Source organism: Phalacrocorax aristotelis, chromosome 18 (assembly GCF_949628215.1).
Source record: "Phalacrocorax aristotelis chromosome 18, bGulAri2.1, whole genome shotgun sequence".
NCBI lineage: Eukaryota > Metazoa > Chordata > Aves > Suliformes > Phalacrocoracidae > Phalacrocorax > Phalacrocorax aristotelis.
Window position 1 is genome coordinate 6,251,654 of NC_134293.1, and position 25,270 is coordinate 6,276,923.

The window sequence follows — 25,270 nt, forward strand, 5'->3', positions numbered from 1 at the left end:
CTGGCTTCACAGCAAGTTGTTCCAGGGCTGGGAGAGCATGTTTGGTTTCCTGAGTGTCCCCTCCTCCTGACCTGGCATGTCCTCAGCACTAGTTTGAGTCAGGTCTTCTATGTTCATTTTTTTTTTAAGAACTTGTGAACTGAGGACCTGAGACCACCCAAACCCCAAAAGAGGAAGAGAGACTTATGGAACAGAGGCTGTTAAATAGCTAACGCTGGCATTCAAGCTGCTTAGCTGTGTAGCCTTATTAGCCAGGATTTGCATCCTTCGGCTTCATTTCACAGTTACGGGCTGTTGACAGAAGAGGGTAGTGCCTCCTTCGCCCTGGCGTTGGCTGCTGTGGTGATTCCAGTACTAGTTTTATTACGGATCTTTTGGAGTTGATGCCTTTGTGCATTGGGGCACTGTGTTAGAGGAAAAGGGGGCACAGAGCCAAGGTAGTGTTAACCTGCAAGAGTCTGAACTGTGCAGCATACTGAAGTGTTCCAGTGACCACAGCACCTTCCAGAGCGGCCCAAGAGCTTTCGGTCCTGCAGCTGCGCAGGAGAGGGAACCCAGGGTGCACACACCGCCCTTCGGCATCGCTAAGGAAAGTAAGCCAGGGGAGAAGCATGTGCTGGACACAGAGAACCAGTAGTTGCAGGTAGAGGAGTGCCCAATGGGGTACTGAACCCTGCAGCACAGCATTAGTACAGTTAGGTTTCAAAGCCTCCAGCTGAGCTGTACCTGTTCTCTCCTACTGGCTCCTGCTCGAAAGAACAGCAGTGGTGGCTCGAGCGATGCAGTTCAGCTTAATGGTATCCAACACCTTGCACCAAACTGTAAAGAAACCAATACGTAAAGTACCTAAAATAGTTTAAAAAGCTTTTAATGGACTGACAGACACTAGTAAAAGAAGAATATTGTAGGAAAGATGCACTGTAGTCATTTATTGATTGCTTTCCAGGAAATTCAGAATTCTTCTAATAGGAGCAAGTTCTTTTGCAGTAAAGATTCCTCCTGCGTTGTTGCCTCTTACAACTCGGAGGCTGCTCCCCTCCTTCCCTTCCCCCCCACCAAGAGTTACAAATACCTGTAATGTAGTACAGGAAACCAAGGGTACAGAGCACAGTGACAGCACTTGTTCTCCAGAAGGTCAGTAAAAGAAGCAACGCAAATTAGCACAGGGTACTATCCATGACAGACAACACGAGAGAGAGAGAGAGAGAGAGAGGGGCTGGACTCTTGTCAGCACAGGGGGCTGAGGACTAGCAATCAGAAGTTGTTCTACAGCTTGATCTGTTTGGAAAAAAAGGACATTCAACTCTGTCGGCACACCATGGCCTGCCGCGACCACCTCTTACCTGCTCTGGGGCCGGCGCGGCCTGGGGAGCATGTGCTAGTCACTGACAACCGCCCCGGGACGCCGGTGTGATGGGGAGGGGGCAGAGGGTTTGTTCAGTGACACCCATTGCCAGCAATGGACGCTCCCCGGCAACAACCTCAAAACCAGTGTGCAAAAAAGTTAGTGAAGAAGGTCTTAGCCATAGGTTTCAGGGCTGTGGGAATTTTAGTTTTTATTTAAACCCCCTCCCCTCCCTGAAGCCTCATAATTTCAGGTTCTGGGAAGCTACAATTTCAGTCTGGTTCAACTTGCCTGTCAGGTTAAAGTCCATCAGCTCTGTGTTACAGTTGCTACTGCAAATGAGACCACGTCCCTGTTTCCGACTTTTCCTCCCCTCTTCCCCCCCCCCCCCCCTTTTAATAGGGCCACAATTTCCTGCTAAGTCATTTCAGTTCAGACCTCATTTGATGCCGTTACCAATCTCTCCTAGGCACTGGGGTTTCCATTGTAATGGAATTTGTGCGCTTTTTTAAAACATCAAGCCCTCACTCTTTGGATACAGTATCCTAACTTACTCGGCTGCAAGCAGAGCAGAGAGGTGGAACTGTGAGTATCATATATATATATATCTCTCTATCTATATCTTTACCTTGAAAATTAGAATGTGAATGTTACAAAACCCCACTGAATTGCCAAACTGCCAACCAAAAGTAGAAAAAAAAAAAAACGGTTACAGGAATCCAATGGCTATATCCTGATGTAGAAAACGCTGTACATTCCCCCACTTACACACACACGTTACAGGCTTCAGTCATCTGAGCAATACAAATATGGCTGCTTAGTTTTCCTTTGCACAAATTGGGATAGTGACTGGGGGAAAATAAATCTTTTGGCTTGGAATCCACATTTTACAAGAACGCCGAGCAGTGGATGGGGCTGGTTTTGTACTGTTTTAGCAAAGCAGTGTCCTTAGTCAACATAAAAATGACCTGAGAAATGTTACATACCTCAAGACAGTTCATTTGGAATTCATATGTACAAAGTAGAAATAACTGATGATATGTGCACACACACAACACGTACACACACACGCACAGGCGTGACAGCCTCTGGCTGCGCTCACCTAGGATGGGTCTTTCGTATGGTGCTGCATCCTGGCCACCTTCCCCCTTCACGTGGCAGACACAAGCTCAGTCAGACAGATTACATTTCTCAGATTAGTTCTTTGCATTGTGTATTAATTGTACCAGTGCAATAACATTGTCAAAAAAAGGAGGAGCTGCTCCAGGGGAGTCCAAGACCCTGGGTCAGATTCAGAAAAGGGTGGTTTAAACTTTTTTTTTTTTAAGCGAGGTACACATTAAGCAGAGCTCTGCGTTAAGGGGATCTCAGCAGAAGGCATGCTTGGCTCAGCCTCTTTCTCCTCCACAGCTTTGTCCTCTGGTTCCAGCTGTTTGCCACTTTTTATGCTTTCTTGGAGCTGCTGGCGTCGCTGCACCTCTGCTTTAAGGTTCTCCAAGTCTTTTTGGCTGAAGGGGAAACCAGGAAAGGTTTAGGAACAGTGTGAAGCACAGGGACAAGGTAGTGTTCAGCAAAACAGGAACTGCTCCTAGCACTTGCCCTCTCCCTGCCAGAGCCCGGGTCCCATGTCTCAGCACTACCTGAGCAAGGCTACGTGCTTGGTTTGCCATTTGGTTTTGATGGATGTGACCTCACCGCCTCTGCCCCAAGTGGCCACTGATAGGTTAATCTTGTCTGTGTCCACGCACCCTCCAGCTGTTTCTGGTGAATTTTTACCACCAGTAACTATTTATAGCCTTGGAAGAGAACACCAGTCTCAGCTCAGGTCATCTTGTCCCACCACTCCCCCAATCAAATTTTCAACTAAAAGTCTAAGAGACAATGGGTAATAAATGGGAAAAAACCCCCAGATTTCAGAGTACTGCTTTTTATAGCGGTCTTAAAGATTATGACGACTACCATCAGGGCCAGCATTACAACCTCAGCTAACATTCTTTGTAACAAATCCTGTGGAGCTGGGGAAGGAATACCTCCAAGATGTACTTAAAGCAACTACCCTGCTAAGCAGCCTTGGTGGTGGAAGAGGCAGTGCTGTTCTTCACGGCCCAGCACTGCTCACTGCATTTCTTCTGGGCTGAGACCACTGACTGTGCTTCAACCACCTCCCACTCTGCAATAAGAGCTAAACAAAAGAATCCCTTTGCTGCTGGGGTGGCAGGCTGAGAACAGGCAGCAAGGGGAGATGCCTGCTCCCGCCTGCTTGCCCAGCGACCCATGGGGCAAGTCACACAGTAGTGGTCTTGCCCACTGATGCATCCATTCTCAGGAAGCTTGCCTGATTTCCTCTAGCTTCACCGAGTAGTTTGGGGTTTAGCTTTTATGAGACTGCTGCTACAAGCTCAAGCTTACAGTTTTGAAAGCGACACCTGAGATTGGATGAACACTGCACAACCAGGAGCTTTTTCAGTGCCACTAAGGATTGCCCAGGGATCCCGTAGAGCATCCCTTTGCAAGCGTTCAGCAGTGCCTTCAGGGGACCAGCACCTTCAAAAGCAGTTTTTATGCAGAAGTGAATTTCTGCCATTATTTGCCTAGTGCTGCCCGAAGAGAAGAGGTACCTAGGGTCACTGGAAACGCCACATTTTGGGTCAGTGACGCTTAATGCAAAGGGAAGCATTGCATTTATGCTATCTCAGGAACAAAGATTACCCAAAAAGACCACTTGATTTCTGAAGGTACAACACACAGAGGTATCACCCTACCTTAGTGGAATGAAGAGAATTCCATTGATAATGTTGAGCTGCTCCAGGACACTGGCCATACTGGGAGCTGTGAACTATAGCATGAGAGGGGAATTAAAAAAAAAAAAGTTTTGAAGTCAAACCCCAGCCAGAATAACTCGGAGCTCCTAAGCAAGTCCAGACACCATTTACCAACAGCTGAGAAAAAGCTAGGTCCCATATGACACTGTAGTAGCTGTAAGGTAGCATAATTTATATTTTCTACCTCTTTATACCCACAAATTGAAAAGCAGCATCTAGAGGTCCCTAGTCACTGTGGGCAACCTTCCCTCTGAGCTCTGCAGGACTTCAGTTAAATGCCATACATATGTGAGTTCAAAACGTGTTGGTTGTTTTTCCTTTTCCTTCAAGTGTTGTAACAAGGGTAAAAATCTTTGTTACTCGTACAGGTTTGACCCTCTTTGCTGGACACTATTTCCTGGACTTGACCATTTACTCGATTCAAGGTCCTTACGCTCAGATTACTCTGCCGTAAACTCCTCAGTCCTGTACCCGGTTTATTGCAGTGAGAAGAAAACCCAGCCACTCCCAGAGCACTGTCCTGCTCTGCCCTTTCTGCTGGGAGGGAGTCTCTGCAGTTGGGAGCCTCTTTCCCAACCCGCTGGCTCGCAATCCTCTGGCAGCCACTGCTGCGCAGCATGGCAGGGAGAGCACCCATCGCACAAGTTAGCGTGTACTCCACTAGATATGGCAGAGGGGCTGGCGTGATCTGCCAGGTGCACAGGCAGATAAGAGCAGCTGGATTCGGCCCAAGAGGGCCAAGCTGCTCCTGCTCCCCATAAGGCAAGGCAATGCAGGCCCCCCCACGCTCCGCTCTGCTGCCCAGCCTCCCCCCACCACAAAATTCTTGGAAGGAGAACAAAGCACCTGGTAAAAGATGACAGTGTTTTTTAGGATGAGGAAACTGAAGTACTTTTGGATTGAGCAACCTGCCTACAGCCAGTGAGTCAGCAGAGGGGCAGGTTTGCACGTAGGTGGCTCCGGCTCCCACACTGCGAGCTGCCCAGTGTGTCCTTACCGATTTCCCTGGGTGCCCTGCAACGCAGCCAGCTGCACTCGACTGCCTGAGCTCAGGAGAAAGAGCCAGAGCCCAGAACCGCTCTGTTCAGAAGCGGAGGGGACAAATTCTCAGTCCGCTTTGGTCACACCATGCTGTGTCTGTCTGAGCCTCTGCCTCGGCAGGGACCTCCTGCCCGCGAAGGGTCTGCAGCTGGCACAGCCGCTACCACCCCCGGCACAGGCCACGCCTGCATGCGTACACTCCGTGTCCTCCAGGAGCAGCGAAGTACAAACCTCTGCCTTCGCGGCAAGTACTCTCGATCGCTCTCATTCCATAAGGTTACCTTAAGTGGCATGATGTTCGCATTGGAGCCATTCTTGTAAATCTCGTTCATTGTGCGTTGAAGAGCAACTGCTTGCTGAGTCAGGTATTTCAAGTACTCGGAGCTCTCTTTGGTCTTTTCATGGTGTTCTCCAAGCTAATCAGAAAAGGGGCAGGGGGGAAGGCACAACACTACAGATCAGAACAGGGCCCAAACCAGGGTGTACTCCTAGTCTCTGCTAGCTCAAAATCCTTATAGAAACTCAGAGCTGCATTTTCACCTGCCTTGGCATTCAAAAAACAAACAAACAAAAAATTCCTCTAGGAGCCTTATCATCAACGTTACACATTTCCGTCAAGTAGGAGCACGTTTGCAGGGTGAGCGGCATTCCCTCTGCTGTGCTTTCAGCCAGTGCGATGGTGCTGAATCACAGTGTACGGCTGCAGACGTGTTCAGACAGACCCCAGGCTGATGCAGAAGTTTCACTGTGCATCAGCAAGGGCTGTCAGCGGGAGAAGGTATTGCCCGCAAAACAGCTCAACTACCAAACTCGTTTGGATCTGGTGTTTAAAAGGCAGGTGATGCAAAAAGTGGGAAGAACAGACCAGCGCTCTCAGTGCCCTGCCAGACGCGAGGCCATGCCACCAACACAAGTTTCTCTCCAGTGACAGGGGTACAGCAAGAGCAAACTTGCAGGACGGCTATTCAAAGACTTTCAGCATAAAATCTGGCCAATTACTGTACAGGGCAGTAATTCTGCCCTGTCCCTAAAAGGAAGATTCCCCAGCATCTGCTCAGAGCTGTCTGTAAGAAAGGCCTCCCCGAGTTCCACGTCGTGGCACTGCTCGTTTCTGGCACGAGAGTGATACGACACAGATTAGCAGCACGCGCGCTCGTTACCTGGTTTTTGTAGATGGTGTAGCCTTCCTTCTCGTGCTGCAGAGCTGACCGGAATTCTGCTTTGCTCTCGTACACTCGGGCTACCAAGTGGTGGCTGCGGGAAAGAGAAGGGTTTAGAGATACTTCAAATGAAGAAACACTTCTGTGTTACAGCAAGCATGACTTTAATATAACAATAATCCAGTTAGGAGTATTAATACCAGTGTCAAAGGAGGCAGTACTGGACTCAGAATACAGCACTCCAGTAGTTACTCCTTCCCACCCCATCTGGGGATTAATATACACAGTGATTTGGGCCAGATTTTCTGTTGAAATGCTGAGAAGCGACCTAGAGAAGCAAAGACTGAAGTGGGGATTTTTAGCTCCTGCACCCAAGAAAGCTGAAGGCTACAGCGGTGAGCTGAGTAGAGGCAGCACATCCACAGGAACATCCCGGGGCTAGACTTGTTAACTGGAGAAGGAGGCAGCAGCCATAAGCCCTTATCCTTCAAAAGGGTCTTTTTGTTTCTTAGAAAGCAAAGGTGTGAATTACTTGATTATTCGCAGCCAAAAGTAAAAAAAACCTTCTGGCACAGAAAAAACCAGCAAAACAGTGGCAGAGCTGGGACCCAAGTCACCTGGGCTCTCTCCAGTTGGGAGAGCTGCCTTGGCTTGGACTTTGCTTCCTCAGTGTTTCTGGACTGAGAAAGAGATTTCTGGTTTTGGCAGTATTACTCTGTGGGAGGTGATGAATCCCATCAAGCATCCCAGAGCTACTAAGGGAAGGCAAGATGCTTGCTGCAGAATGCATATCCATCAAACTGCTGGAAGACAAATCAGACTCTTGTGGGTGCTTAATAAGATTTATTTTCACCCTGACGAAGAACAGATGGGTTGCAATGTGGTAGTAGTAATTAGGAGTGGGCCACTGCTTGGTTGATAGCGAGCCAGTTTTGCATTCAAGGACAATGCATACAGCACTGAAGAGCAGATCCTGAAGGTGCTGACCACTCATAGCTCCCTTGGAAGCACAAGGAAGCCGCTCAGTATTTTATTAAAATACAAGGCTTTATGGTAAAGGACAAAAGCAAATTATATGCTTCGCAAAGATAGCTCCCTGAGGGCTGAAACAATTAAATACAAGTGTTTACGTACCATCCCAGTCTCCCAGTATAACTACATTAGCCTTGCTCCCCAGTCCTCACTTGCCACGTTTTTTTACTGCGAGTCCACAAGGACCAGGGTCATCTTGACAGATTCTTGCGGGACTCAGCATTACAGGAGATCCCACAATTAGCTTTAAGAACAAGGGAACTCTTTCTTTCGAGACAACAAACTTGGAAGCTGCACCGTGACGTTGACTCACAGAGCCCAGCCGTCCCAAGGAGTCTGACAGCTGGGATGAGACCGAATCTCTAATTTCACAGGATACAGCTGGACACAGCCAGATCAGATCCCTCCCATATGAGTGCACAGTGAATGTACGCACTCTAACAGTGCGGTGACGCAGCCCAGCACTCCACCCTGCCTCACCTTAGTGCAACTTTCAAAGACTTGGAGCCGTGATACTTGGAGCTGATGGCCAGCGCGTTCTCCAGGAACCGGAGGGACAGGTCATACTCCATAACCCCGTGGAGCACCAAGCCAATGTTGTTCTGCACAAAGAAGTCAAGGAGGCGTTCAGAAAGGAAATTCAAACTACACATTTATTGCTTCGTAAATACCAAGGCCACGCAGGTATTCACTGTTGACAAGGCTGTAGCAGCCCCAAGTCCACAGTGGGTATCTCTATAGCACATAACAGGAGACCATTATCCCCCTTGGGAGCTCAGTCCAAACAAGCCAGACAAAAGAGAGATAAGGAACTCTCTCCGCTTTATGCAAGGGCAACAAGAACAGGCTAAAGTAAGGAATTTGCCTAAGGATTACACGTACTTGAACCCATGTCTCCGGTGCCCCACAGTGCAGAGCTCCAGCCACAAAAGGCTGACCTTCCCAGCTAAGGAGTGAAACTCCTTTTTTCCCTCCTACTAACGACACTAACTGGTAGTAACCCAGGGAGGAAAAAGCAGTGCCTAAATGTTTATTTTAAATAGCCAGCACTATGGGCATTTTAAAGGGCAAGAGGTTTCTAGGAGATTAGGAACCTGAAGAGCCTAAAAGACTACTTACATCTAAGAGTGCCATTTCTGGGTGATCCTCCCCAAATACCAATAGCATGAGGTAGCGTGCACGGTAGAGTAAGTTCAATGCTGTAGAGAGCTGGCTGTTTGCAAAGCAGTACAAAGCCAGGTGCATCTATAACAAAAGAAGTAACCCAGCGTTAATGGTTTTTACTTACCACTCTGTAAAGCAAACTAATCTCTCCTTTCTACTCCTTTCCTCAGCTGCACACAAATAAAAACATCTTCCTTTATGGTTAAAAAGGATTTCAAGCACTCAGGAAAGTCCAAGTCTGCTGGTTGATTTACAGCTCCACTGAGGTATCACATAGGCACAGTACTGAGGAAGCTGAAGTGTTTCATTCCAGTTTCTCTTACGGACCTCAAGGAATACTGCAAAATTGACCTGTACGTATATGATACTCAGGTGGAGCGTTTGGGGGGGATTCTTCCTCTTTCTTTGTTTTTGACACAAGCCCAGGGAAAAAGCCAGCATAATTAATGAATATAAACATTCAGCAGACAAAACCCCCAAATTCTTAACTAAGTAGGACAAATACCGACCATACAGGATGCTTATAATGCAAACACTTAGGTATTCAGTTTACAAAGTAATACGATACAACACTTATGATGGAAGTGGAGGATTCTGGGAAGAACATTGCAGAAGGAAGGAGAACTGCAACTGTCTTCTAGATGCAGACACCAATTAAGGCTCACAGACTCCAGGTGAACACACGAGGTGCTGCTTCTCCCCCAGCACCCTGTACTTACGTATTCTTGAATCGTGTTGGGATGTTCAATGCCCAGGACCCTCTCGCTCATTAGCACCGCTTTCTGCTGATTACTTAAGGCCTAAACAGAACACAAGACCCGAGACTAAGTCACGCAGATGCCGTGCACTTCAGCAAGCAAGCACAGGGAAGGAATGAGAGGACTGAAGAGACCCTACGTGAGCCCTTGCTTACCTCTGAATAGTCTCCCATGATATAGTTGAGACGGGCTAGCAGCCTCAGGCAGGCACAGATTTCTACATGCATAGCACCATACACATTGTTGAACAAGTTTAAGGCTTCATTGATGAGCTCGCAGCCCTCCTTCAAGAAACCTGAAAAAAGTTATATACGTATGTATGTGAAATAACCCCTAGTACTACTAGAGAAGTGTGTTGCCCGTGAAGTGAACACAGTAGTGGGATATGTGGCTGTAGGTCACTGCCTTGTGTAAGGGCTAAAACCTAGGAGATGGAAATTGCTGCCCTGCATCCACCCTTGTTCATTGTTGGTAACTTTATAGCAGGTGTGTTTCAGATGGCTGGAGACCACGATTCTCCACCACAACGGGGCACGGGTGGTGGTGAGGGGACATATATTAGTCGAGGGCAGTGGGCCATGCCACACATACCCTGGCTCGTGCTTTTATCAGCAGTCACCTCAAGGCAGAGGCGTGCTGGGTCTGTACCTTGCTGAACCTTTGCTTGCCCGCTCTGGAAGAAGTGGAAAGCATCTGAGGCTTTGGGATTTACATGCTTCACTACAGGAAAGATGTTGAGAATATCCTCTTCCGTGAAGGTGGGCTTGTGCCTGTTGTCAAAGTTGTACTCTTTCAGCAGTATCTGGAGGAACCAAAAAGACCGGAGGTCATGGTCACTGCTTTCATAGCTACTTGTCAAGAAACAAGGGGAAAATGAGCCTTGAATTCGCATGCAGATTCACCGTCAAAACATCTCCTTTTATCACTACATGGGGCCGGAGTTTTGAAAGAAGGTCACGTGTAGGCGTGCACCACCATGTGCGCGAAATCGCGCCGCAGTGCCAAGGCACGGTCGTGCCAGCACTGGAGCCCCAACAGGGGAACCCCATCCAGCCAAACTCCCGCACCCCACAGAGGAGCGAGGAGGCAGTGCTGTGGGGAAGGAAACCCCCTGGTTCTTCAAGCAAGGACAACCCTGAAGTCCTGCTCTGCTCAAAGAGCTGCTTGTCTTTGGGGAGTACGCATGTGCATGAACTTCAGATGTGAGTTTGGTTTGTCAGACAGAGCAAGCCACAGGAATTGTATTTAGGCTGCCTTATCTTCCAAGGGAGCACCACAGCAAGTTTACCCTAAAAGGGAACTGGATTAGAAATCTCTTTCCCCAGGGCTGGAACCTGTATTCTCACATTAACACCACAAAGACCTTTAAGGGCTCGCACTGTCTGACTGAAAGGCTGTCCCCTGCTTGCACTTACTCTTCATGTTTCTGAGTATAGAATATGATGGGGAAGGGAGGGAAGACATGGGTCTTACCTGGACTCCCGTTTTGACGGAGATTTCACGAAGCAGGGTGATTTTCTGTAGATTATACACTTCAGCTGCTTGGTCAGCGTTCTCACTGCAAAAAGCATATAAAACCTTCAGCTCTCAGGTAAGTTTCTGCTCAAGGACATCCCTCCACCATGGTGTATCACAGGTCCCTGCACAGCTGGTGTTAACTGAAACCAATGACTAACATTATGGTGGTTGCTAATGGTCTATTAAAGCTTACAGAGGTGCACAACAGTACTTTTTACTGAAATCCCCTGTGTGTTCTCTTCAAAGCTCACTGCAGAGTTTAGGCAAGAGTCTGAGCGCCTTCGGCTCTTGGTAACGAGTGAGCTGTCCCTGGCATGAGGGGATGATCACTGATTTAGCCAACTAGTCAAGGTTTTTCTCGAGTGTCTTTGCTTGTACTTCCAGTTCAAGACTCACTATCTTAACCTTCCAGCAGCCTTGTTCACCATCTCTGTCTCAGACACAGGAGCAGCTGTCCTTGTTTTTGGAAGATAAGCTGCCTTCAGCCTAAATCATTGTCTATATAGACAAATATCTTTTGACTGTACTCCTTCAGCTTCTTGCCATCTCCTCCCCTCTGCCCCACTAAGGAGAGGTTTCCATTATAAGCCTTTAAAACTCCCTCAAGAGTACAAATTTATATTCAACAGAAGACAAGTCAAAGAGACAGGTCCTATTAAAGAATAATAAGAGCTACAGACATCTGGTGGGAGTCCAGGCACAAGCGAGGGTACCTTGCTCTGCTTACCATTCGAGACTAAAATCGAAGTAGTTCTTTGCTTCTGAACAAATATTCTTCCAAAGCTCCTGAGGGGTCATGCTGGCCCACGCAGTGTTATCAGCATTTCCAAGGTTCCTGTTTTTCCTTTTCTTATTCTTTTTCTTGGAGACCAGCTCATCAGCTGGAAGATGGGCAATGGGATTTGGAAAGGAGCTCAGAAAGCAATTGAGGAAGTGGCTGATGGCTGCTGATAAACCCGACAGCTCCACACCCTACAGCAAGACACCGAAATCAGCCGTGGAAGTCACCTGCCATCACACAGGCACTACTACAACCCTGAGTCTCACACAAATCCAGTCCTACCAGAAACAGGAAAATCTTCCAGGAGTGGGAAAGGGAGGCAATATTTGCAAGTGGAACTAGCATAGACAGAGTTATGCAGATATAAGTATAGACCTACACAGGCACACACACAAATATGTAGTTCCATTTTGGGCTGCTACCTGGGACAGAGAAACTAGAGAGCATAAAGAAGATTTTGACAGTGGACTAAAGCCAGGTGTATTGCTATGCTAGGTACAGACAAGCATAAGGATGCACTAGTGTTTATGCAATTAAAATAAAAGCTTCTTAGAAGGGCAAAACCAACACTGTTTAAGAGGAAAAGGTATTACAAGGAAAACAAGCTGTGATTTCACTTTTAAAAGCCTTCAACATAATGAGTGAGAATCTGGGGAAGAAAAGCATGAATGATTACTCTGGGAAAAGCTATCTTCAAGTGGGAACTTGTTTTCCCTTACACACAGGCCTGCACCTATTTTAGCGCTAATGAGATTGTACTTCCCATTGCTAGGCAACCCCTGTGAACTGCCTAATGAGAGAGAGACTCAACCGAGCTCTTTGTAGAAAAAGTCATTAGAGAGGACGCACAAGGCAAGAGGTCACACTGCAGGTCATACCTGGAGGTACGTCTTGAAGATGTGTTTAGCCGATCGAGTGATCAATTCACTGATTCCTATTTTCTACCCAAAGAAATAAAGAACAGAGATTAAGAATCAGTCGGCAGTAACAAGAAAAATACGCTTTGCTTTTGAAGTGGGCTCTGATCAAGACCAGCAGAAAACACATTCTCCAGTCCCTACCCTGCAACTCAGAACTGTTTTGCATTTGACAACACTCCTGGAGCTGGGGAAGAGCCCCCTGCACACCCATGCATGGTGACCACAAGCCATGCCGTGCAGCACACCTCAGCTCTAATGGTGCTTCCAGGAGTCACTGCAGCACTAGCCCTGCACATGCTCGCAAGCAGCTGTCCTCACAACCCTTCCCGATTTGATCCAAAGCCCTGACAGATCTTAGAGACTTAAAAAAAAATGCATGGCTTAAAATCCAACTGTGTATTATCTGCTATTACGCTTGGGAATGCCTGAAGCACTTCTCTGTCCCAAAGGACACTCAAACCCTCTAACATTATGAAAACCATTAAGGATTTGGGAGCAAAACTCCCCATCCACCACTTACAGGTCTTCCTCCCTCCCTCTCTATTTCTGAAGCTGTTTATTTTACACAGAGAAAACAGTTGGCCAAGTTGGAATCTATACAAGGCAAATTATGCCAGAGGCAGTTTTAATTTCAGTCTGAGGTTAAGCCTGATGCTTACAAAAATGTGATCCAGCTGAGCACGGCCAGGTGCCTTGGTGATGAAGTTGATGACTTTGCCTAGATAACGCATGTTGATACCCCTCTGGTGCATGGCCTCTGCTAAGGTAGCCCCATCCATCGGGAGCACTGTGTGATCCAGGCAGTCTTTGACCTGCAGGGTACAGGCAAACTTCAGTTACAGACAGCAAACATGAAGGAAAGAATTTCCATTTTTTAAAAAACTAAAAATTAATCTGACCAAGGAGGGAAAAAGGTGTTGCCTGACAAAGACAACAGTTTCCAGGGATGTCATTTAAGTTACAAGCACAGCAAGAACTGGCAAGTACAGAGCACTGTTCAGCCAGAGCCAGGGCTGCTGGCTGCTCCCTGCCTCCAGCCACAGGCTCCGCAGCTGGCAAAGCGGTTAAATTCAGCCTGGAGAGGCCCCTCAGGAGCTCTGGTTAGCGCCTCCTCTGATCTGCCCCTGGGGTGGGACTGCTGCTCTGGGATCCAGCACAAAGGAAAGCCCAAGCAGCCACAGCTTTGAGCCCCGTGTGCAGCTCCAGAGCCAGAGCGGCACTGTGCCAGCAGCAGGAGGGAGAGCGACTTCTCCCGCGCTAACGGGATGGCGATCGCCCAGTGCTGCGAGGGCATGGGGCACAGGACCGTTGTTCCCCGACTGCCAGTCACACACACCTCTTACCTAGGGTTTAGAGTCACCCCAAAGGCCAACAGTGACGCCGAGCTAGGCTCTTTCAGTGGGCGGAGTGTTTGAATACCAGAGACTACCACGCTACACGGGCAGGGGGAACACTTGCAGCAGACAGCCCAGAGCAGTTTGTGCAAATTCCTTGCCGCTTGTACCATTATTACTCTTACGTCTCAGTGGAGGACGAGCAGCACTACATAATCCCAATAAGCACTGGGCAAATGAGGTGCAAAGAGATCAACTGTCTTAAAAAAACAGCTCAGGCTTCATCCAATTCCCCATGCAAAACAAGCAGAGGCAAAGGCCCCGTGGTGGAGCAGCGCAGAGGACTGTAACCAAGCGCTGAGCATGCAGTGTCTTGAGTGGCCCAAGGAGACCAGCAGAGACATCTTGGTGTTCCACATAGTTTAGCATATGACTTCCAGCGGTTTGCCTGAGGCCATGCAGGAACTCAGTAGCAGAGTAGGGACTCTGAGGACTCCTGTGGCTCGGGCAATGAGAACCGCTTTCCCTTTGGCATGGCTTATTCAACTAATGCTTGTGGAACTAGCAGGCTAACCCTTCTTTAAGGGCCTCATAGTCACTAACTAAAAACATTTCCAGTTGAGACTACACGGAGCTGTGCAGACTTAGCTGATAAGGGGAAATGGCACTAGCATTTGAAGTTGTGTTGCAGTGCTGATAAAGAGTCAATTCACGTCATAGAGTAACACCAGTTACTCTGATATGCAGAGCGTGGAGCACTGCCTGTAACTTGCCCTCACACATGCTTGTGCAGCATGTTGCGTTTTACACTAGTGTATCAATATCTTGTAAAGCAACAGTCACCAAGCCCTCTTCTGATTCACTCCCCCACCTTTTTTATTTAAAGGCTGAATAGCTGGTCTTAAAGGTTATGCTGACTGCAGAACTAGTGGATTTAGCGTTCAGAAGAACCTTTCCAGCAAGGAAAATCCCCTCCTACATAAGGCCAACTACTCCTGAACCTCTTGGAGTGGAGATCATCAATTCTACCCTCCTAGTTACAGGGCCTGCTGTAACGTATGCATTAGCCATCAATTTAAAGAGCGTCTTGAAAAGGGAAAAGCTGGTATTTCTTATTTAGCCAGGTGCATGGGTAAGCATCCAAAATGCTTAAGACTTACGGAGGGAGTTTTTACAATAGATATTAGCAAGAACAATTTCCCAGTTCGCTCCAAATTATTAGTCACCAGTTGAGTCACAATCAGGGTCAGATAATACAGTAAGTTGTGCAAGATGCCCAGGGTTAGGGAGGATGACTTATGTGGTCTTTATTGTCCTGAACTCTTAACAATAGCTGTTAATTACTAGTGCCAAAAATTCTTCTTTGGGCTGAGGTGGGAAAATCGTGCCATGATGTAAGATGGGAAATGGAAAACCCCTCTCGTGCTTGCACTGTTCACTGTACTTCACCACTGGCGCCAGAACTCGGCTGCGAGCAGGAGAACACAGCGTTTGCTCGGCAGGCAAAGCTGGTGTACCGCTGTCAGTGCTTGCTCAGAGGAGCCAGGCTTGAGGCAAGGTTTTTCAGAGGGAAAATTACTGATGGTCCTCAGTTCCTTACCAAACCCGGGATCTGGCACGACAGCAAGAATGCAGCAGCATCCTTCAGCAACTGCTTCTGATCCTGCACCTCCTCTTTGCTAGACTCGGGAAAACGAACACCTAGAAGAATAAAAGAAAAAAAGATCACAGAATCCCAGGTGGGAAGGGACCTCAGGGATCATCTAGTCCAACCTTTCTAGGAAGAGCCCAGCCTAGACAGACGGCCCAACACCCTGTCCAGGCGACTCCTGAAGGTGTCCAACATGGCCGAGCCAACCCCTTCCCTGGGGAGATTATTCCAGTGGTGACTGTCCTCACTGTGAAAAATTTCCCTCTCGTGTCCAATCGGAATCTCCCCAAGAGCAGCTTGTGTCCATCCCACCTTGTCCTCTCCATGGGACTCCTTGTAAAAAGGGAGTCTCCATCTTCTTTGTAGCTACCCCTTAAGTACTGGTACGTGGGGGTGAGATCCCCTCTGAGCCTCCTTTTCTCAAGGCTGAACAAACCCAGCTCTCCCAGCCTATGCTTGTATGGCAGCTTCCCAGTCCTTTGATCACTTTTGGTGGCCCTTCTCTGGACCCCAACTCAAAGAACACGCCATATACAGAAAGTGTATAGTAACACCAGGTAAAAAGTTAGAGTGATTCTTTTTCCCTTTAATTAAAGACACCTCTTCAAAAACTCATCTACTCGACAACATGTTTCAATGGAAACAGCATTAGCTGCTCTGCTTGGTTAGTAGCTGTGCTGCTATTGCCTGCTCAGTCATTCTCAACACAGCTTTTAAAAGCCCAAATTCTGCTCTTCATCTGGCCTGTTCTACCTATTGCAAAGCGCTGCGTACACTTCCAGTGCAAGAGTCAACTGGCTAGACTAGAGCGGGAAGTTTTCAGCAGATGGACCAAATACCGCAAGTGCTAGAAACTCAGAGCCTTTTGCTTTTGAACACCAAAATTAAAATAATGTTTTAAGTTCTAGCTGCAAAGTCAGTGCCAAAGCACTAATCCATACCAGCCTTAAATGATGCTTGGGCGTTTCAAAACACATGCTCATTCTGACACATTTATTCCAAGCTAAATTCAACTATATGGCCATTCCCCTGCAATTTGCATGCATACAGCCTCAGTATTCACCCTCATAAGCACCCTGGGAGCCTCTTCTGTGTTTCCACATTAAAAAAAAAATACTGATTCCAGCCATGGAAAGCTACACAAAATGCCTGCAACTGATAAATGCGTTTGAAAGGGCACTGTGACCTGCTTACCATAATGTTACTAAAATAAACCCTGCCCTTCACTGAGGATTCAACATCAGTTGTTCAACTACGACCGTTGTTTTTTGTGTAAACTACTACATTAGGATCAAATGTAATTTTTTCCCTCCCTCTGCTTCTTTTCATGTGGTCTAGCAGCTGGGATGCCGGAGAATCACAAGAAGATTCTTGGCAGCAGTCTGCAGACCTCCCCCGAGCGTAGCGGTGGGAGACAGCTTACTGCCTGCTTTTGGTAGTTTGAGCATTGCAATCAATTACACTTCTTTCTTTTCTGTATCTTTGTGCTTCATGGAGAACCCCGCACCATGCCCAGCCAGCCAAAAGGCAGCAATATTCTTAGCTACAGAGCACAATTTTTTTTGTCTGTAGATGACTGGATGCAGCAATCCTCTGAAGGAGAACTAAAACCAGCTCTTTGTACACATACCTGGTGAGAAAATATCTGGGTTAAACCGAATGTCAAATGATGTGTCGCTAATGGAGCCTACAGACTTGCAAGCATTTCGAATCACTTCTCTGCTTTTGGGATCCACTGGAGCAGGAAGAAAAATAGAATACAAATGAAAGTGGATTTCGGAAAATGACAAGCCTAGCTATTAAATTAAGAGAAAAGCTTTGTTACTAAAAGGAGAAATGATGGCACATTCTGCAGAAACCCATTATAAAAACAATCAATTGTAAGATATTTTGAAAGGAGGATGGCTGCAAAATGCAAAGCCTGAACAAGAGCACATAAGATGACCCAGAAAACCCACGGACACCCTCCTTACCCCCCAACGGCAGATATACAGAAATCCAAGCCTGGGATTCCTGAAGGCGTCTGTGCATCACACGCTTCCCAGCCCTGCCAAAGCCCGCTCCCATCCACCCGCACTAAGCCTCTGGCAGCCCAGCCCCGGCCCCTGCAGGCCGGTTGCTGGCCAGGCTCTCGCACCTGTGGCAGAGCTGATGCACTTGGTGCATTGAGAAACACTTGCCCACCTACCCAACCGGCCCCGAAGGTGATTAATTCATTACTGTGTGAACAGTTCTATGCAAAGAGCTAAGACAGTATTGATAGAAGGAGCCAGTGCTTGTCTTGTTTGACAACAAATAATCACCCCGACCACCCCCACTCTGGCATAGCTCCTACCAGTGACGCAGCCCACCAGCTAGGGCAGGAGGCCTGGGCTGCTTCTGATGGTGAGGATGAAATACCTGTTCCATCATCAGATGCAATGGTCTCAGCAAGCTCTTTCACCTGATCAAGTCCAGTCACGTTATCGTCTATTTTACCATCCTCTGACTCAGACTTCTCGCTGTCTGCAGTACCGTTCTCTGGAGAGGCACCATTTTCCAGCACACCTGAGCTCTCCTGCTTGTTGGCTTTCTGCTGCATCAGCTGCAGTGCAGCCAGCTTCATGAATAAGAGATACCTACAGTAAAGGAAAAGAGGAATTCAGCACAACAGAAGAATCTAAGAGGATTACCACTGCTCTGTGAGGGAAAACCTCACAAAATTAGCATTATAAACCATACAGTTTCCCTGTGGAAAGGCAGGATAGAAAGCTCATGTGAAGAGGGTGTACAAAATCAAAGGAGTATGCATTAGTTTATCAGAAGAGGCACAAAAAAAGTAGGTTTTCATTACCCATCACAATGGGAAACTAATCTCCTTGCAGTGGTTACAAATTGCTTTCCACAAGCAGCATCAGCAGAGAGCTTGGGAAGACTCTCACTAGTCAAACACAAACCAGCAGCAATTTTGCCAGCAGACCATAGCAGAGAGAGGCCTAGTCTCTGCTAGCCAAGGAGGAGCAACAGCACCCTACGGCCACAGTCCTGCAGGCTGCTGGTCTGGAAGCTCTCCCAGGATGCAGCAAAGCCTGCCTGCAGGCACGTGGCAGAACTGGGAAGGGCACTGGCTGCAGAACTGGTTGCTCAGCAGGCAGTGCTCCTCCGTCAGCAACTGGAGGGCTCATCTTCCCAGCAAGTGAAGCACAGACTCTGACCATCTCTGATAGCAGAGCACCTGCAGCCCTCCACATTGGAAGCAGGAGCATTAACATTGCCAGCACCACACACCTTCGACACATCCTGCTCCCAGAGCTCCCACTTCCCTGCCTGCATTGAGCGAGCCCAAATGCCAACGCATCCCACCTCAAGAGTGCCTACAGCAAATCCCATGGGTAATTTTTTTCAGCCTCTAGGAAAGAAAAGGTAGCATTCAAGACATTTGGAGAGCCTTAAAAAGAAGCATAAATCCTTCCCATTACCTAGCTGTCAGGTGCAAAGGTTATCTGCAGGGAAAGAACTTCTAAATGTTTGGACAGGAAACAGCAAAGAAGAATATGGAAACTAAGAAGAAAACCACCTTTTTCACTGGCTCCCTGTAAGCCCATCAGAATCCCTACTGTTTTTACCTCTCATTAATTAAGTTTCTATAATTGCACCTGCATTGCCAAACAATGGGGAAATTAGCAGCCCACTTCTGGGAGCTCTGTTGTGATGTCTCTGGGACAATGCAGCATGGTCCTGGCTTGAACCATTACCGGTTGCAGGTGGAGGAAGGGGGGAGCTCAGCTCACCTGTGTTCTACAAAGGCATCAACAAGCTCTTGCCGGAGACAACAAAGCTTGTGTCTGTGCTGCTTGGGGAACCCCATTTTCTTACACTCCTCTGGCATCTCCTCCCCTTCAACAGGCAGGAAATTTAGATCTGGAGGGAAAGTACGGAGCAGGTCCAGGATGTAGTGACGCCCGTCGTTGCCAATAATGCCTTTGCACTCCACTGAGGAGCACAGCTCCACCTCCTCATTCTTGTCGTTGAGGACTTTGTGCTTCTGGATCTTAAGCGGCCTGCTGGTCTTCTCCAGCAGCTCCAGGTACTTGGGGTGCGAGACAACTGTCTTGCCGAAGTCTATTGACCCATAGATGACGCTCTGTTCCTGCTCCCGTTCCAAGATGCCGGGAATAATAGACTGAGCCGTCACCCTGTAACCTCTGTAATCCACCACTACAGTCCCCAGTGTGTACAGCCCTTCTACATCCACAGCATTATAGGTCCGCACACCATTGAGATCATTGGTAGGAGCTACGTAAGCAGCAACATCTCCGCCAAAGTCCTTGTAGTGGTCACGGACGTCAAAGCCCAGGCTGAAGAAAATGTTGTTCCAGATGAACATCTGCATCTTGGTCTCTTCACTGGGGTTGATGGCCATGACATTGCCATCAATGACAGCCATAGCACCTCTAGTTGCTGCTGCAGTGAAGTCGCTGTGAACCTGGGGGTAGGTGGAGAGAAAGCTGGGTAAGGAAGGGCTCCCGCCCTCTTAGCACCTCACTCTCAAAGCTCCCTGCAAATTTTGCCTTTGCTTCTCTCCTCCTGATAGCCTTCCAGCAGGCAGGCAGGTCAGCTGGCTTTTACTTTTGTGGCTAGTGGCTTGGATACAAGCTCCAGGAGCCAGAACATTAGGGATCAGCACAGCTCAGACTTGTTAGCTCTCTGCAGAGGAGGGCTTAGTGTGTTCCCTCTCCCCCTGTTCCTCCCACCCACTCGAAGGAGGACTAAGAGGAGGCTGCTTTGGGGTCAAGAAGCACAAGTCTCCCCTGTGGGGCTAGGAGCAGAAGGCAGACTTGCAAGAGAAAAACAAGACCCCTTAGCTTGCAAACAGGGATCCTCCGCTTGCAGTTTTTAAAGGGTAGCCCAGGTGAAGCGTCCAGATGCAATAGAGGCAGCAGAGAAGGGGGCTACATGAGGAGTTGCCTGCACATCCCAGAGTTACCTTGAAAATGGCACGTTCTCTGAGCAGCCTCTCCGGCAGGTTCTTGCGTGGCAGCTCTCGCGTGGTCTGCAGCTCCTCGTTCCAGTCTCTGGTCTGAAAGAGTGAAAGTCTTGTGGGAAGCAATGCATTGTATAGGAAGGTGCTGGCAAGTCAGCATTTCTGCTTTATGAGGCATTTTGTGAGAGAAGGGAGGGGAAGGGGCAAGAATTCAGGCTGCTGTGGAATTCAGAGGAAGCGAATTAGCAGCAGGAATGAATGCTCCTCGTGAGTGGACTTTATTCAACAGCAGTTTGGGATAGATCTTACACTAGCCCAGTTTACGCAGTGCAGCTGAACTGACAGAGCAGCTTTCTAGCTCTGGAGGAGCACAGTGCAGGTTTCACTAGCCAGCATGCTGCTACGTGGGTACACTGCAGGCAGACAGCCACCCATGGGCAGCTGTTACAGCCCTGCACCGCTCACAGCCTGAAAGACTTTATGCTACAAAGCTGCAACCGAAGCATTTGGAATAGTTTGCTCGGAGACACGAGAGCCATTCCAGGCCTGACTGGTGTGGATGAGCGCTCTGCCTTCTGCATAGCGGCTCTTGTCAGAGCAGGGACACGGGATTTATAAATACTCAAGCAGAAGTTGCTCCTTTCAGATCTTTACGTGCTCAGGGAGTTGCAGCCTGAGCAGCACAGCCCCTAGAGTCAAGGGCACTGACAAGAACAAGGACTCCCGCAAGTTTTCCCTTAATAAGCAAAACCCTTCCACAAATACCAGAGGTCTACTTGTTAAAAGTTAACAAATTCTCACTGCAGCTGGCAGCAAAGCTCTTGCCAGCATTCTCAAGCGAAGCAAGACCAATACCTGTCCAGGTATGTGCTCTTCATAGCCCAGTCTAGAAGTATAAGCGTCTTCTGCCCGGACACAGTCCATGGCATGTTCTGCTTGCGGAGCCGTCCAGCTGTACACTTGGAAAGGAGTGGCTATCCTTTCAAAAGGGTGTCTCTGAACCCTAGTATGGGAGTGAAAGCAAAAAGACGTTTTCCAAATGAAGATTTCTTTCTATTTGGAGAGAATTTTCCCTCTGATGCAACATCAGCTTCTGACAAACAACAAAACAAGACAAGGCCTCACGAGCAGCACAGGAGGCTTTCATTTAACAAGTTCGATACCCCATGATGGCTGATCTCAACAGCAGCCTGCAGAATTACCCGGGTTCTCCCCATCCCCCTTTCCCCAGTTTTATCCCCAGCTGCATCACCAGAGATCCCCCTCACCCTCTGCATTTGGAGGCAGAGGATGCCCACTCCCAGACTGGCCCTCGGCTTTCACACCCCGGTCCATACGGGCTGCATTACAAAGCCAGCCTACAGCGCACATCCACTAATGAAGTGAAAGAGCAAGCTTCACCAAACGGTCTCTTGTGTGATCTGTCTGCTCTCAGCAGGTGCTGCAGTCTCATCTGTATTTACTTCTGGCCCAAGAAGCAATAGAGTATAATCATTTTTAAATGGCCAGATAGTCACAGTGGTGGCTGGAGGCCACTGCTAATTTCCAGCCCTTGTCTAGTGTCACTTTCATCTTCTTAATGAGAGTAGAAGCAGAGCTCCTGAAAGCCACACAATATGCCTGTCAATTTGCACCCTGCTGAGCCGAGGCAGTTCATTAAGTGAACTCTAAAGAATGACAGGCTTTTGCACAGGACCCACTGTCCTGGAGCAGAATAAATGGTCCCTGCAGCAAGGACAGGAGAATAAAACAATAAATCATTGGTTTTTACTATTATTATAGGACCTGGAGGAAATTACAGAAAATGAACGTGCATGGACATGTTTAAAATAATTATTCCCTCTACACTCTAAGCCTACGCAAAGCCCTCACATGTTAACTTTCCCTAATATTTTATGCTTCAGTCTTTTTTGGATTCAGGGGAGAAGCACCTACTGATCAGGTTACCAGCCCAGTCGGCTGCAGCATGTTGCTGTGCTTCACATTAACTCTTTGCTGCCTGGCTAGCTAGGAAGTCATCGAATCTCCCACGAGGCATGGAGCCAACACAGACCCAGCGAGGAGACTCGTACCTCTGGAGCTGGTCAAAACATCAGCAATTTCCCTGTATGAACGCTGCAGTCCACCTCTGAGCAAAACCAGCACATCTCCCACTGCACAAATTGTCCTACGTGTTCAGTTTCTCAGCAGGGACAGCACACGTTGAATTCCAGGTAAGTCCCACAACTCATACTGCCATGGCAAGGGAAAGCTGTCGTTCCCCCAACCCTTTGCTTTAGGCGGAACCAAAATCTGTAAATCTACATGCTGTAAGCAAGAGAAACCATCCAGGAGCTACAGCCAAGAGAAACCATCCAGTGGATAAGGATCGGGACTCTGGGATTCCACTGGCCTCTGTTACTGTCGTGCTGAACAACAGCAGACAAGTCACATCAGCTCTGACAGCTCCAGGTTTCAAGTGAGGGAAAGCCAGTTACATCAGGATGCTGCCATGACATTTCGTCAGGCTTTCTGTGCTCCCTGCTGCACAGACTCGCGTGTCCCAACCACCCCACCACTATGTGAGCTCAGAGAAAGCAGGCACTGCAATTCTTGCTATATCCGAGTGGCACGCAGTTCTCACAGAACCAGCCACAGAGCTGAGCCTCACCAAGCAACTTCACAACAGACTACTCAGACTACTCAGCTAGAGAGGAAAATGTGCTGCTACCGTTTCTTCTGCAGAGCGGAAAAATTTTTTTTGAAGGTAGGGCTGATCTGGTTAAGTAGTTCCACCAAGGAATGACTGAGAAAACTGGGGTTTGCAGGTTTGGGATTGAAGTTGTATGCAGTAGACCTGCAAGAGAAAAAAAGAAAGTGTCATCACAAGCCGTTGTCATACCTGAGACCTCCCATACCCTAGGAACACGGTACACGAAGGAGAGCTTTCCATATATATGCTGCATGAAAGTCCTGCACAACATGCCCTTGGTTGCAAAATGGAGACCATGTGGTACACGGGCAGATGGGCTGCAAGGGCCCTCTCCACTCTCTCCACATGAGATACAGCTAGCAACCCTGTACTGGGGCCCTGATGGATTGCAGAGGAAATTCAATTTAGACCTTCTTTGGCCACATCAGGTACAAGAAAGGCTTTATTTTTATAGCTGGGAAGGACTTATTTCAGAACTTCCCAAACTCACCAGAAGTGCCTTTGCTTAATGGAGAACCCAACGGTTATGACACCAACTGTACCGAAGAGTCGGTGTCCTCTCAAGACAACTTTGTCTCCCAGCTGGAAGGCCAAGCACCAGACTTGCCAGAATCACACAGGTCCCCATCTCCAGGTCACATTTCGCCAAACTCAGAAAGGCCACATGTTTCGTGTTCACTGTGCCACTTGGTCTCCTGGGACCTGCACTCAGATGTGCACCCTTAGAGACTCACTGCTTTTAACATTTATTTTTTACAGATCTTGGGGGAAACAATGGACTCCAAATTATTTCTTGCACAGGCCAGTTTAACACAGAGCACTTCAATTTCTGTCTCATTATGAAGTGGAAAGTGTGCTTGAATTTTGTCTTCTACATTTTAAGCTCTACTCTTCAGGCAGCTTCATTCTCCTTCTGCAAATTATAACCTTGTATTTCAAACACGCAGTTACAGTTGCCCAAGCAGTTATCTGCATTGCAGGATCAAGGCCACCCAGAAACGTTTGAGCTCATGGTTGCTCAGGTACAGCAGGGTTTGTTGTTTTGAAGATCTCTCCAGTCCATCCCCAACTCAATAGGTCTCTGTTACAGGCTGCTGGGCTGGATGGACCCTGCACCTCCCTCAGTACAGCCACGGCACAGAACATTTAACAGCTTCTCATAGTCGCTATTTTAAAAAAAATTTTTTTTTAAATCTAGTCAAATCTGTGCCCAGCTTAGGAAGTTCTGACAGGCTGTGCTTTTGCTTTAGGGCAAAATGAGATAGTTGCATTTTGCAATAGTTGCAATGGTCACGAATTCCCTCCCAACTCAAAATGCTCTAATTAGCTGATGACATTATGGGATGTTTAAACTTTCCCTAAAGCATCAGGCATTTATCCACTGTGGAGAAATGGTACCACACATAACTGAACAGCCCAATCCAGCAGAGCAACTCCTACAAACCCATGTGAGCAGTGAATTAAAATTAGCCTGTTTTCCACCAAAAAAAAAAAGAAAAAAGCAGCAATTGTTTGTTTGTGGCTTCTTTTCCAGTTGGCTATCACAAGCTCCTTGCTGCAGGGCAGGACAGGAAGAATCTTAGTTACTCACTGATTCAAGTAAAATCCTCGAGTGGATGCAGTGATACTGACGTGCCGATCCTCCACCGTGATGACATATAAATACATGAGGTCCCCATGCATTTTCCGGTTACCGGGTGGAGGGTTCCAGCCACTCATCGTCAATACCTTTAGGCACTGCAAAGGCTACAGAAAACACAACAGAAGCAATTCCTGTCAGAATGAATTAATTCCCTTGAGTTACAGAGCCATTCGATGTACATGCCAGATTCCTTTTACCTGCCGCCCTCGCTTCGTTCCAGAAACACAGCTTACAAAATAAGTATGGTCTCAAGAGCATAGCCTTCCTCGAGCCATTTGGAGTCCACTAATTTGCCTCAGTTTGCTGCCTTTTACACCGTAAGACACAGGTAAAAACAGACACCCTGGGCCTTTGGGCTGCACAAGGCATGGATTTCTTGCTGTACTGGTTTTCAAATGGCAGCTTCTAAACCGGAATCCAAGTGGGAGGGCATGGGAAAGCTAAGGG

At 47.9% G+C, this 25,270-nt stretch overlaps 1 protein-coding gene across 1 annotated transcript in view; it reads right to left on the minus strand.

The window, feature by feature from the left end:
* Positions 1–852: 852 nt before the first annotated feature.
* The window catches only part of CLUH (CLUH binding protein of NUMT mRNA), a 42,095-nt gene continuing 17,677 nt past the window's right edge, over positions 853–25,270 (minus strand). The window contains exons 6-26 of the mRNA XM_075112800.1: positions 24,773–24,927; positions 23,200–23,325; positions 21,345–21,492; positions 20,493–20,585; positions 19,297–19,991; positions 17,927–18,144; positions 17,157–17,261; positions 15,476–15,576; positions 13,201–13,353; positions 12,500–12,562; positions 11,568–11,812; positions 10,796–10,880; positions 9,971–10,124; positions 9,478–9,617; positions 9,284–9,364; positions 8,520–8,645; positions 7,881–8,002; positions 6,369–6,462; positions 5,490–5,624; positions 4,108–4,181; positions 853–2,853 (exon numbers count right to left, since the gene is read on the minus strand). Coding sequence (XP_074968901.1) covers positions 2,685–2,853; positions 4,108–4,181; positions 5,490–5,624; positions 6,369–6,462; positions 7,881–8,002; positions 8,520–8,645; positions 9,284–9,364; positions 9,478–9,617; positions 9,971–10,124; positions 10,796–10,880; positions 11,568–11,812; positions 12,500–12,562; positions 13,201–13,353; positions 15,476–15,576; positions 17,157–17,261; positions 17,927–18,144; positions 19,297–19,991; positions 20,493–20,585; positions 21,345–21,492; positions 23,200–23,325; positions 24,773–24,927 — 3,282 coding nt within the window. The 3' untranslated portion in view covers positions 853–2,684. The remainder of the gene's footprint in view (positions 2,854–4,107; positions 4,182–5,489; positions 5,625–6,368; positions 6,463–7,880; positions 8,003–8,519; positions 8,646–9,283; positions 9,365–9,477; positions 9,618–9,970; positions 10,125–10,795; positions 10,881–11,567; positions 11,813–12,499; positions 12,563–13,200; positions 13,354–15,475; positions 15,577–17,156; positions 17,262–17,926; positions 18,145–19,296; positions 19,992–20,492; positions 20,586–21,344; positions 21,493–23,199; positions 23,326–24,772; positions 24,928–25,270) is intronic.